The following is a 13,054-nucleotide window of genomic DNA, read 5'->3' on the forward strand; positions in this document are numbered from 1 at the left end:
ATCTCTGCGCCGTAAACAGCAGCACCCTGTGCCTTAGCCACATAAATCTTTACTGCTGGAGACACAACTTAAGCGATCGGATTCCTATAAAGGCGCAATATGGATGCTGCCCGATGTTGCAAAAGCTCAGCACTCTTGCCAACTTGTTCCTCCCAAAGGAGTGAATCTGTAAGTCTCACACCCAAATAGTCAATGGAGCTAACCTGGTCCAAAATAGTTCCATCTAACCTAATAGTACATTTCTTACGAGGGTCAGAGCGAAGTACCATCAATTTCGTTTTCTTCGAGTTCAGCTCCAAACCAAAATTCCAGCAGAATGATTTAAATCTGTCCACAAGAATTTGCAAACCCATAGGGGTTTTTGAAATCAACAGAGAGTCATCCGCAAAAAGGAGAATAGAGATTTTCTGATTGACTAGGGTGGGAGCATCATTCTGGCATGTCATTAATTCTTGGACCACCTCGTTGATGAATAAAGAAAACAGAAGTGGTGCAAGCACACATCCCTGACGGACACCTCTTTTAATGGGAAATTTGTTAGTCAATTCACCTTGATTGCCCCATCTTACTTGCGCGTATGTGCCTTCATGCATGCGTATCAATAGATGGATAATATCGGGTGGTGCCCCTATTTTGTATAACACTCCCCAAGCTTATCTCTTGGGACCAAATCAAAAGCAGAACGCAGATCAACAAAAGCGACATATAAAGTTTGCTTTGCCAAGACTGCGTATTTCCAGTGTAGCACGGACATCCTAAAAGCCTGGTCAACCGTGCTAACTCTAGAGCGGAACCCTGCCTGAAGCGGTGAGAGGATCTGCTGCTCCGTCACCCAGCTCGATAGTCTAACTAGCAGCTGTTTGGCAAAGATTTTTTGTAAGTTGTCGATTAAACTGACCGGTCTGTAATTGATTGGAAGATTTACATTACCCTTTTTGTAGATTGGGATAATTTCTGCACCCTTCCACGTCTCAGGGATCTGTCCTCCTTTTGTGATTTTATTTGACAGTAGGTTAATATACCAGGTCCATATAGATAACTCTGATATGTAAAGGTCACCTGGGATTTTATCGGGACCTAGGGCTTTACCTGACTTCAAAGAGTTGATAGCGCCTACAGTTTCTTCTAAGGAGAAACAAATATAACTCTCAGAGTTATATAAATTCCCATCAGGTGGAGAAGTGGCAGGGTTAGCATTTGGTAACATAAGGGGGCCTAATCCCACTTTATCGCAATCAACAGCCCCAGTGGAGATAGTTCCTTCATAAAGGAGAGTGAAGTGCTGCACCCAGGTTCCGGGTTGGATATGGTTCCTTAGAGTAGACCTACCCCCTCTCTCATGCTTAGTCAACAGTTCCCAGAAAAGCGTATTGTTGTTTGCTGTTGTAGCATCTAACAAATCCTGCCAAATAACATCTTCCCAAGTTTTCTTTGATTCTAAAATTGTCTTTTTATACATACATCTTGCTTGTTTAATCACCCCCGGGGTCCCGGCCATTATGGCCTTTTTTAGCTCGGTCTTAGCCCTCATAGATGCATCATTAAACCATCTACTATTAGACGAACCTCCATGTTGCCGGCTAACCATGGCTGCCTTTTTATAAAAAACACTTTGAAGTTTGACCATCATATCTTTGTGAATATCAAGAAGTGGGATAGCTTCAGGCTCAAGGTCTTCGTAAGCTGACAAATTATCTAAGAACACTTGATAAATTTCACGTAGCAAATAGGGGTTTGACATGACTTTGGGCCACCTCACCTTTGTATTAGCATTATTTAAAATAGGGGGAGGGACCATAGATGGTTGCGTATTCGAGGTTCTACCAAAGATATTCCCAAAAAGGGTAAGCAGCAGTGGGAAGTGATCACTCTTGCACCTTGAATCTACCCTCATGTCTAGCAGCAACAGCCAAAGACGCACATCCACCAAAAAATAATCAATTACACTGGTCACAGAACCTCGTAGGAATGTCGGTGCGAGGTTTAAATCAGAAGGAGTTTGACCATTGCAAGCCCTTAGGCCAAACTTTAAGCATAATGTAGCAAGCTGTGCTGCGACACGAGAGCGTGGACGATGACTATCACCATCCAATTGTGCAATCCCCCATAGTTCGTCCTCTTCCACAGTTAAATCACTAAGAAATGCAGAGGGTTCGAAAGTGCAATTTACATCCCCTGCAATAATTAAATAGGAATTAGTTTGTATGGTGTTTAAAAAGTCAGAAAGTAGAGTTAAAATATGTGATTCTGAACCACGTGCAACAGAACGGGCATAAACATTGATAAGAGTTATGTTAAAGTTTGGATGAAAAGAAATTTGTAAGCCCATCAAGTCGGGACAATCAAATTCTAAAACCTTATAATCACATTGGAGCTTTAAATTTAAAAGAATTAAAAGTCCCCCTTTTGCACAACCGGTTGCTTTCTCTGATGGCTGTGCCGGGATATTAAAGGAGAGAAACCCATCCATACTTGATTGGCCCTCGACCCAGGTTTCTCGAAAAAGACACACATCTTGAGACTTTATGTAGGCAACCCAGTCCACATCATCCAATTTCCTAGCAAGGCCAGCAAGATTCCAAGTCATAATGGATAACCCATTAGTTCCCGTTGCAGTCCCATGGTTGGAGGGTAGAGCATCCTTATAATTCGGCTCATTAACTAAGGTCTTATCTGATTTAACTATTGTGGATGCCACTAAATTCTCCTGGTTGACGGCTTTCTGGGCGGAAGACAGTCATACAGGACCATGATGCAAAAATACGCCTTCCTCCCTAGAGCCTCTCTCATTAACATGGGCAATGGGACCAGACACAGGAACCTGTTTTGAGTCAGTTAGATTAGAAACTAGCCTAATGCCTCCTCCTTTTAGCCCCTTGTGCTGTCCCTTGCGTGCAACAGAGTCAATAAGTTGGTCTGCCAAGAATTTGTCCAAAAACACAATCATAATTACATCAAGATTTGATCCAGTGGGGCTCCATCTTTCAGTTTTTAGAATGTCCGAGCGTATAACTGAAAGGCATCCCTGACGATTGCGTATCCAGTGAATAACCTTGTTAAGTCTAGACTCTTGGTCCTCAACAGACCTGGATGGCAACTTTGGGACATTAGTTAGGAAAAGAGTGTTGGCTCTGTGTCTAGGACCAATACTATTTGAAGACACATCTAAAGCACTATTCATTCTTCGAGAAGAAAAAATGCAAGCTGGATCCTTAGTTAGAGGGTTAACAAGTATCTTTCTATTAGTGAGAAAAAGGCTATCCCTATTCTTTGGTATATTGATAGTAGGATTTTTTCTCGTAGTGGAATGACAGTTCGATGGGGCAAAGAAGCTACCAATAAGGTCTTCCCCGTTCCTTGTCTTATCTCCACCGAGGCGGATACTGTTGCCCCCAGTGTATTTATTTTTAGGATGGATAATGTGAGAAGATATGTTACCTTCTGCGGCCCTCCTATAAGATCCAGATCTCTGGGCATGGTAAGTTGGCCCCTCACATATATTAGCATTAGATGTAGCAGAGTCGACTACCAAAATTTCACCTGCCCCTTCTGCCTCTGGCTTATGACATTTGCATCCCAACTGTTGAGCCATATTCCCCTGTAGCAGTTTAGTTAGCTGCAATACCAGTTTCTTGACTTCATCTACTGTCTGAAGAATTAAAGGCAGATTAGCTACATCGGCAGACGGATCAGAACACATAGCAATAGTAGTAGGAGGGGAAGTGGCAGCTTCAGTAGCTATGACAGCCGTATAGAGGTTGTGGGCCTCAATCAAATCGCTTCCCTTAGACAGAAGCTCAAAGCGATTTATACATGGAATATTAGGGGCCAACCTTATCTCAGGACTCAATGGTATAGGTATACAATCTGTTTCCTCCACGTGCAAAATCCCCTGAGTTTGTGAAGGATTAGAGATACTGCTACAAGCCACGATACCCTGTTGAAGTGAGGGAACAGTGGCATTAACAGTAGGTGACTTCCCTACGCAATCTATTAAACCCCCAGAAATCGCTGATCGAACTTTTCTGTTCTTGGTGAAAAACTCCTGGATCTTTTTAGGTTGGAGTGGAGGCTTCTTCGGGGGCAAGAAGGTCACTGGGCATTGTTATATGACATTAGCTTTTCACTTGACTTCATTCAGTACCTGCTTCTTTAAGGCATTGGTTTGTAGCAGAGGAAAATGCTTTGTAGCCTGGGCACAGCTGTATTTTTGGGCAAGAGAGTATGCAGCACAGAGGAATACAGCACAATTTAGGTATACTGAATATTGATATAATATAGGTGGGAAAAAGACATTTTAGGTGGAATAATATTCTACCTCTAAATTCATCACTTTGTAATTGTTAGCATCCTCATTTCGATGATTATTTATTGTGGAGGCAATGATATTGGTCTCCTCACAGGTGTAAGAATTTAAATTGTCATGAAGCAACTTTTACATCTTTCATAAGTTTATTTCCTGACACCCATTTTGTGTTTTTGAATATTTGCCAAAGGATCCAGTTGAAATACTCTGTAGAAAATATTAACAAAACAGTGTCTGTATTCCTGGAAGTTCACAACATGTCCTCCATATATCACCTCAACATTTGATTTTCAGATACTTCCCTTTATCGTGCTGACAGTGGCTATTTCATTACAACTGGCAACATCATCTTCATTAACAGCATGAGCCAACTCCTACTTCAACATGTATAATTTACCAATAAGTAGCCATATCAAAAGGCTCTTGTAAGGGTCAACCTAACAGGAACATCCATATATATGAATGCGTTTGGGTTCTTTCTCAAAAAATATTTTTTTAGTACCTGGGTACTCTGTAGCATCCCACACAGTCATATTAAGATACTCCGTAAATTAAAAAAGCATCATTACATCTAACCTTTTTACTCTACATAAGGCAACTAATGCAACCTCAATCCCATTAGAGTTCAATTCTTCAAACATTTTTTAACACAAAGTTTCACTGTGTATTGTTAAACATACTGAAGGAGTTGTGTAAAGCAACATGGCTGCCATAAGGTTTTTCACAAGTGCTCTGTAGCCAATCAGATTATCCCTTGTCATCCCTATATACCAATGTTGTGTAGGGGTACCACTTCGGTCACAGAGATAGCTAAAAAATACCTTAGAACTGAAAACTTACTTATTTGTTTTTTGCAGGAGCTACCCAAAAGAATCATCCACACCACTTAATATGCAATACTGCTATGTGAAATACAAAAGTCCATGGGAAAATGCATTGGATTTGAAGCTCGTTTTGGGAACCCCCTTTCTTCTTTGCACCCATTCATGAAATGCCACAAAACTTTCGGAACTCCAACAATGAAATAGAGGCTATAGGTCTGCAAAGTTTAGCGGACATTCGTCAAACATTATTAAGGGACGTATTTCCAAAAAATCCATGTCTCTAGTCACCCTAACTATAACTACAGAGTGACAGTTACAGCTTTCAAGGTGTAATCTTGAGAAAACATTGTAACATTTATATGCACAGCTATTTCACCACTGCAGATTGGTAAGCATAGTTTAGCATATTTTTTTCTTTTCCCCTATTTTCTTGATAGGTAAAAAAAAATTCTCACAGAAAAAACACTTTCTTTACACCCCATGCCATTTGTACGGGCGTTATGTTCCTCTCTGGAAAGAAATTTCTCTACCCCCATAACTCTGACTATTTCTGCAGTGATAAAAGCACAGAGATGGTACCAAATGGATGTGGGTGTTCTTAAACTTTCAAGGCAAACCACTCCTTCATCCTTCCCCTCTTTTGTGTGGGACTTACACCATATAACATTAGGTAACTTTAAGGAGCATTACAGAGTAATAAATGAATCCATGGCTGCAAGGTTCCCTCTTGTGAATGTCTTGCATCCAGCTATCTACAATCATAAAAATAATGATTCTGTTTTAATACAAATAAAGTAAAAAATGCAGGTAAATATAACAGTAGGTATACCATTGTTAGTCAGTGATTAAACTAACAGCAGAACAAGATGACTGTCATCTGTAGCACTGAAGACCGCAAAAATAAATCATTATGCTATGTACACAGCACATGTGAATCTAGGGAATCACAGTCTGAGGAGAGCATGAGGAAAGCTGAGGGTGAATTACCATCAGCTTTGTCTGATAGATAGGGTTGCATTCTATTTGCATAAATACAGCTATGAATTTCACAAGCATGATTAGAACAGATGAAAGACCTGTCTGTCAAGGAACTTCCCTATTGCTCAGAACAGGGGGCACTAATATAATGTAACCAGAGTATAGGAGGCTGTGTTCTCTTCACTTTCAGATACACATCAACGCCAACACCACCATCAGAGGAACCCTTGTCTACAGACCACCAGGCCCCGCCCCTACATCTGCAACACCATCGCCGACACAATCAGCTCACACGCCCTTGCCTCCTCGGACTACCTGCTTCTCGGCGACCTAAACTTCCACCTGGAGAACACCAGCAACTGCAACTCCGCTGCCCTTCTGGACAACCTCGTACTCAAGCAACTGGTCACCTCGCCTACCCACTCAGCCGGGGAACATGCTCGACGCCATCTTCTCCTCCAGCAGCCACATCACCTTCACTCATACAACCGAACTCCATTGGACGGACCACCACTGCGTTAATTTTTCCTTCCTGAAGCCCACCACCCACCACCAGCAGCATCCGAACCCTCACAGCAAGTGGAGCAAGATCTCCAAGGAACAGCTGATCTCGAACCCCGCCCAATCCCTACCACTTAAAACCAATGATCCCAACACCACCGCCCTCAACCTCAAACAATGGCTCAACGACTGCACCAACAACCTCACTCCACTCAGGAAAATCAGCAACACCCGCGTCAACAAGAAAGCTCCCTGGTTCACCGCAGACCTTCAGGCCACCAAACGAGAATGCCGGAAATCTGAGAAAACCTGGTGCCAAGAACAACCCCACCGCCCTCAAATCAGCCATGCGCAAACACCACCAGCTCATCTGGACCACCAAAAGATCTTTCTACAAAGAACGGATAGACAACAACGCACACAACAGCAAGGAGCTATTCAATGTCATCATGGAACTCACCAACCCCAAGTCCTGCTCCATCGACCCTCCCCACTCACAAGACGTCTGCGACTCGCTCTCCATCTTCTTCCACCGCAAGATCACAGACATACATGGAAGCTTCCCAACGGCGTCTCCCACCACCACCACTGACATGGTCGACCCCATCGCCCCTGCTGCATCAACATACTGAGCGCCTGGACCCCCACCAATGACGAGGAAACCAACAAAACCATGAGCACCATCCACTCCGGCTCTCCCACAGACCCCTGCCCTCACCACGTCTTCAATAAGGCCAGCCAAATCATCGCTCCCCAGCTCCGGACCATCATTAACAGCTCCTTCAAGACCGCCATTTTCCCAGAAAGCTGAAAACACCCCGAAGTCAACACCTTGCCCAAAAAGCCCAAAGCCGACCCCGAAGACCTCAGAAACTACCGACCTATCTCCCTACTCCCCTTCCCCATGAAGGTCATAGAGAAGATAGTCAACAACCAACTTTCCCGCTTCCTGGAGGACAACAGCCTACCCGAAGTCTCCCAGTCTGGATTCCGCAAAAACCACACCACCGAGACCGCCCTCATCGCCTGCACCGACGACATCAGGACCAGACTCGACAAAGGTGAAACCGTTGCCCTCATCCTCCTCGACCTCTCCGCACCCTTCGACACTGTATGTCACCAAACCCTTCACACACGCCTCTTTCACGCCGGAATTCACCTCAGAGCCCTGGACTGGCTTACCTCCTTCCTCTCTGAAAGAACACAAAGAGTTCGCCTCCCCCCATTCTGGTCAAAGGCCACCAAGACCATCTGCGGAGTCCCTCAGGGATCCTCACTCAGCCCCACCATCTCCAATATCTATATGGCTCCACTCGCCAACATCGTCTGATCCCACGGTCTCAACATCATTTCCTATGTTGACGACACTCAGCTCATCCTCTCCCTCACAAGGAACCCCGCAACCAACAAGAACAACCTCCACACCAGACTCCTCGTCATCGCCACTGGATGACAGCAAGCCACCTCAAGCTGAACTCAGGAAAAACTCATCATCTTCGGCCCCATCAAGTCAGCATGGGACTACTCCTGGTGGCCGGCCACCCTGGGGTCGCCCCCAACACCCACCACCCAAGCACGCAATCTCGGCTTCATACTAGACTCTTCACTCTCCATGACCCAGAAAGTCAACGCCATCTCGTCCTCATGGTTCAACACCCTTCGAATGCTCTGCAAGCCCTTCAGGTGGATCCCTGTGGAAACCAGAAGAACAGTCACCCACGCCCTCATTAGCAGCAGACTAGACTACGGCAACGCCCTCTACGCGGGATCAACGGCCAAGCTCCAGAAAAAATTCCAGCGCATCCAGAATGCCTTAACACGTCTCATCCTCAACCTCCCTCGCAACGGACACATCTCTGCCCACCTCAGAGCCCTCCACTCGCTACCCGTCAACAAAAGGATCGTCTTCAAAATCCTAATCCACGCTCACAAAGCTCTCCATTGCACTGGACCTGCCTACCTCAACGATCGACTTAACTTCCACAACCCCACACGCCAGCTTCGCTCTACCAACCTAGCCCTCGCAACAGTCTCTCGCATTCATCATACCACAACTGGCAGCAGATCCTTCTCCCACCTTGCCGCCAAAACCTGGAACTCCCTCCCCACCAACCTACGTAAGACCCAGGACCTCCTGACCTTCAGGAAGCGCCTCAAGACCTGGCTCTTCGAGCAGTAGCACCTCCCCCAACACCATGCTCCCAGCGCCTTGAGACCCTCCCGGGTGAGTAGCGCGCTCAACAAATTCATTGATTGATTGATTGATTCTGCAAATTTTAAACCCAGGAACTGGGCTAACATCAAATACTAGAGACAATACCTACTTACCAAAACCACAATCATATTCATCAAGCTGTCCAGTCTGGTTCTTTTCACTTTGACTTTTCCCGAATTTTTCATTATTTTAGTGTCAAAGCCTGAAACAGAATAAGGTAGCAGAATCTACTTGAAAAGGTTGCAATTGAGGTTGATACACATTTGGTCAGCTTTAATAGAACTGCCCTTTCTCATAGGACAGCCACGTCTAATGTATAATATCAACAAGTTTGAATCACTGCACAAGAAAATATGCCAGGCAATATGGTAGTAGTTTCAAAAGTCTACGTGCGCAATTCCTAAATTGATGGTGTATAAAACCTTGAAATACGGCTTTATGTTAAATCTCTTTTGTGACTGTGGGCCTCATTATGACCCTGGCGGGCGGCGGAGGCCGCCCGCCAGGATCCCGCCCTCCAAATTACCGCGCCGCGGTCAAAAGACCGCGGCGGGTATTACGAGTTTTCCCCTGGGCTGGCGGGCGGTTCCAGTTAAACCGCCCGCCAGCCCAGGGGAAAACGACCTTCCCACGAGGATGCCGGCTCGTAATCGAGCCGGCGGAGTGGGAAGGTGCGACGGGTGCTACTGCACCCGTCGCGTATTTCACTGTCTGCAAGGCAGACAGTGAAATACATTTTGGGGCCCTCTTACGGGGGCCCCTGCCGTGCCCATGCCATTGGCATGGGCACGGCAGGGGCCCCCAGGGGCCCCGCGACCCCCCCTACCGCCATCCTGTTCATGGTGGCTTTCCCGCCATGAACTGGATGGCGGTAGGGGGGGTCAGAATCCTCATGGCTGCGGAGCGCGCTCCGCAGCCATGGAGGATTCCAATGAGCAGCGGAAAGTCAGCGGGAGACCGCTGACTTTCCGCTTCTGACCGCGGCTGAACCGCCGCGGTCAGAATGCTCATTGGAGCACCGCCAGCCTGTTGGCGGTGCTCCCGTGGTCGGTGGCCCTGGCGGCCACCGGCCGCCAGGGTCAGAATGACCCTCTGTGTCTGCTTCTGGTATTCTGAAGCCCTTTGTCCGGAAGCAGAAGTCTAGCAGATGTATAAGCCACAAGAGCCAGACACAGTGCTCAATTTGTTAAAGAGTGAGTGTTGGTACCCAAAGCACTTCTCAGAAGCCCCTGGCGGGCACTATTAAAATGTCCACACGCCGCATACAAAGGCTGCGTAGTCTTGAATCCACCTCTGGCCTCTGAACCACTACCAGACATTACCTACCGCTTTATCTCACTCTAGCAGGTTCCAGCTTTCTCCTGGTGTGAAGGGTTTTCTGTCTTTCTCCTACTATCCCATTTGTGTGGTTTTTCCTCTCTTTCTCTTTGGAAATGTGTGATGCAGAAAAATGAGTGCTGGTCCCCAAACATGAGTACTGCCAGATCCCACCCAAAACCACCAACTCAAATTAAACACTGGCCAGACAGCAGAGGAGCTTGTGCAGCAGAGTTGAATGGCACTTAGAACAAGGAAGACAACACACACTAAAAGGCAGCAAACAACAGCACCAGGGATAAAGATACTTTAGGAGGAATCACAAGAACAAGTACAGCCTCACTAAGTTAGCAGGAATCTCAATCCTTGAACAGTCTCACTCATTTAGTGTAAATCACATTTCTTGGAGCACAGTTTCACTCAATTGGTGCAAGTCTTGCACCTTGGTGAACAATCTCACTGGTCTGAGTCCCACAACTTGGTGCACAATTTGGCACTTGAAGGGTGAGAGTCTCACAACTTATAGCACGGTCTCTCACACTGGGTATGTGTTTCACCTTTTGGAGCACGTTACTTAGTGAAGGTGAATTTCAAATCTTGGAGTATAATCTCACTGGGTGTGACGCTTCTTACTTGGCATCATTCACTTGGAGTGAGTCACACACCTTGGTGTACAGTAGCACTTAACAGAAGTACACTCACACTCACTGCCTTGAATCTCACTACCTAAAGCACAGTCTCCGGTCAACCCTGGACATTCACATTTGTACCACTAAGTTTAACAGACTCGTGCATCCAGGGTTTTGGTCTAGAACTCCTATTTTTTCTTGCAAGAAAAAAATAACAAAGAAGCTACAAATAGCAGAAAACAATATTTGACGCTCCAAAAAAAAAAAAGAAAGTGGGAGGGAACGTTAGAGATATGCAGGAGGAGAACTAGCAAGAAAAGGCAAATACCCCATAATAAGCAGATGATGGCAAAATAAATACATCACATTGGGGCGACACAGTATAGACACAGGGTAGCCTACACACTGAATAAAGCCCCATCTGTGGAAGGAAGTTTCATTCCATATCTTTGTGTTCCCCTACAGGGTCCATTGTTAAAAGATAGTCTCTAAGCGGCTGCCATATGTCCTTGGGTCTGGAAGTGATTGGTTGTAGGGAAGCGTAAAGTTTGTAGGTAGTAACACAGTACGACATATCACGTAACCAAGTGGATATAGTAGGGAGTGTAATACTGCCCCAATCGAGCGCCACCTGCCATTTGGCCAAAAGTACCACAATGGCAGTAAAACATCGTAGTCCAGGGGGTATTGGTTTAACATAAACCAATAGGGCCATGAGTGGATCGGGGTTGACTGTTTGTTCAATCCTAAGACTTAACGTAGTATAAATCCCCCCCAATATGTTTTGATCATTGTACAATTCCATGATAAGTGAGCAAAGTGAGCTTGCTCCACTTGACGTTTGGGGCAATGATGTGGCCTAGTGGGATCAAGTTTAGCTAAGGCCCTGGAGGTTGTGTATGCCCAATGAAGATACTTATAGTGTAGTAATTTATGGTAGTGGTTGTTGGAGATGAGTTTGGTCTGCATGCAGCAATAATATCAGGTTTTATCAGGAATGAAGTATCCTAATTCGTGTTCCCACGCAGATGTCGTCTGCTCTGAACCAATGGGCTGCAGAGAAGTGTGGCTAAATCTGGATATTATTTGGCTGCTGTCCGAAAGGGAAATTACTAATATGAGAGTAGGAACGTTTTTAGGACCCTCAGGATATGAGGGTAAGTTATCCCTGGGTATGCTCTGTATATGGTGGAATATAAATCTATTCATATGAGTTGAGCCTCCCCCTTTAGCCACAGTAGAGCTAGGCTTGAGGGTACCATTAACAAAAAGATCGCCCACAACACACAGCTGATGTGTGATAAGGAAGTGCTGTACTAAACATTCCTGGGTAAGTGGAAGCCATGGATTATTTGGGAGAGGTATATGCGGAGAGCATAAAATGCACCAGCCCAGATAGCGTAATAGTTTGGACCAGGCCCAGTAGGTGGTAGATAGAGTCTGTATTTCAGTAAGGTTCCATGAGAAGTCCTGCAGGAGTATGGAAGAAAGGGGGAGATTGGGCGCCTACGTTCTTTCAGGTTTGAGATATTGTAGTCTGGCATCTAGATGGTACCAGTAATAAGCAAAGTGTGATTGAACCACTACGTAGTATAACTGTAGGTCAGGAACCAGAAACTGCCACGATCATAGGGGAGTGCAGTGTGTCCCTCTGAACACCGGACTGGCGACCAGCCCATGTAAGGCATGTTAGCAACCCCCGCAGTGTAGCTAAAAGGAAATTAGTTAGACCAATAGGGATATTTAAAAAAAAGTATAGAAATTGCGGAATAACCACCATTGTGATGATAGCAATGCGTACTGCCTTGTCAGCAGCAATTTAATCCAGCGTTCTATCAGAGTCGTGAGTTTGTCCATAGCAGGGCCATCATTGCGCTGTACCACCTCGGATCTGTCTCTGTGTAAAAAAAAAAAAAAAAATATTTGGGGGAATCCGTACACCATTGTAAGGGGTATTCAAGATCATATGGTGCAGTGGCGTCCATGAGAGGGAATATCTCTGATGTATTCCAGTTGATGGATAGACCAGAAAATTCACCAAAGAGCATCACCTTTCAAATGATAGGGGAAAGATTGGTGAATGGATCGCAGACAAACAACCATATATCATCCGTAAAGGGGGGCTAATAATGCACCATAGTAAAATCCGATGCCAGTCTCTAGGTGTCATTCTTGTAGATGTCTGGCTAGGGGGTTCATGGCAATAATAAATGGAAGGGGGGAGAGCAGACCTCTTGTTAAAGGGAATGGCTCAGAAAGTGTGCCATTTATTTGCAGGTGGGAA

The 13,054-nt window shown here is 45.4% G+C and overlaps 1 protein-coding gene across 1 annotated transcript in view; it reads right to left on the reverse strand.

Moving 5' to 3' along the window:
- Positions 1-13,054, reverse strand: part of LOC138259698 (phospholipid-transporting ATPase IK-like) — a 592,788-nt gene that overhangs the window by 317,252 nt on the left and 262,482 nt on the right. The window contains 1 exon segment of the mRNA XM_069207591.1: positions 8,938-9,026. Within this exon segment, the coding sequence (XP_069063692.1) occupies positions 8,938-9,026 (89 nt within the window).

Source organism: Pleurodeles waltl, chromosome 9 (genome assembly GCF_031143425.1).
Source record: "Pleurodeles waltl isolate 20211129_DDA chromosome 9, aPleWal1.hap1.20221129, whole genome shotgun sequence".
In the NCBI taxonomy this organism is placed as follows: Eukaryota; Metazoa; Chordata; class Amphibia; order Caudata; family Salamandridae; genus Pleurodeles; species Pleurodeles waltl.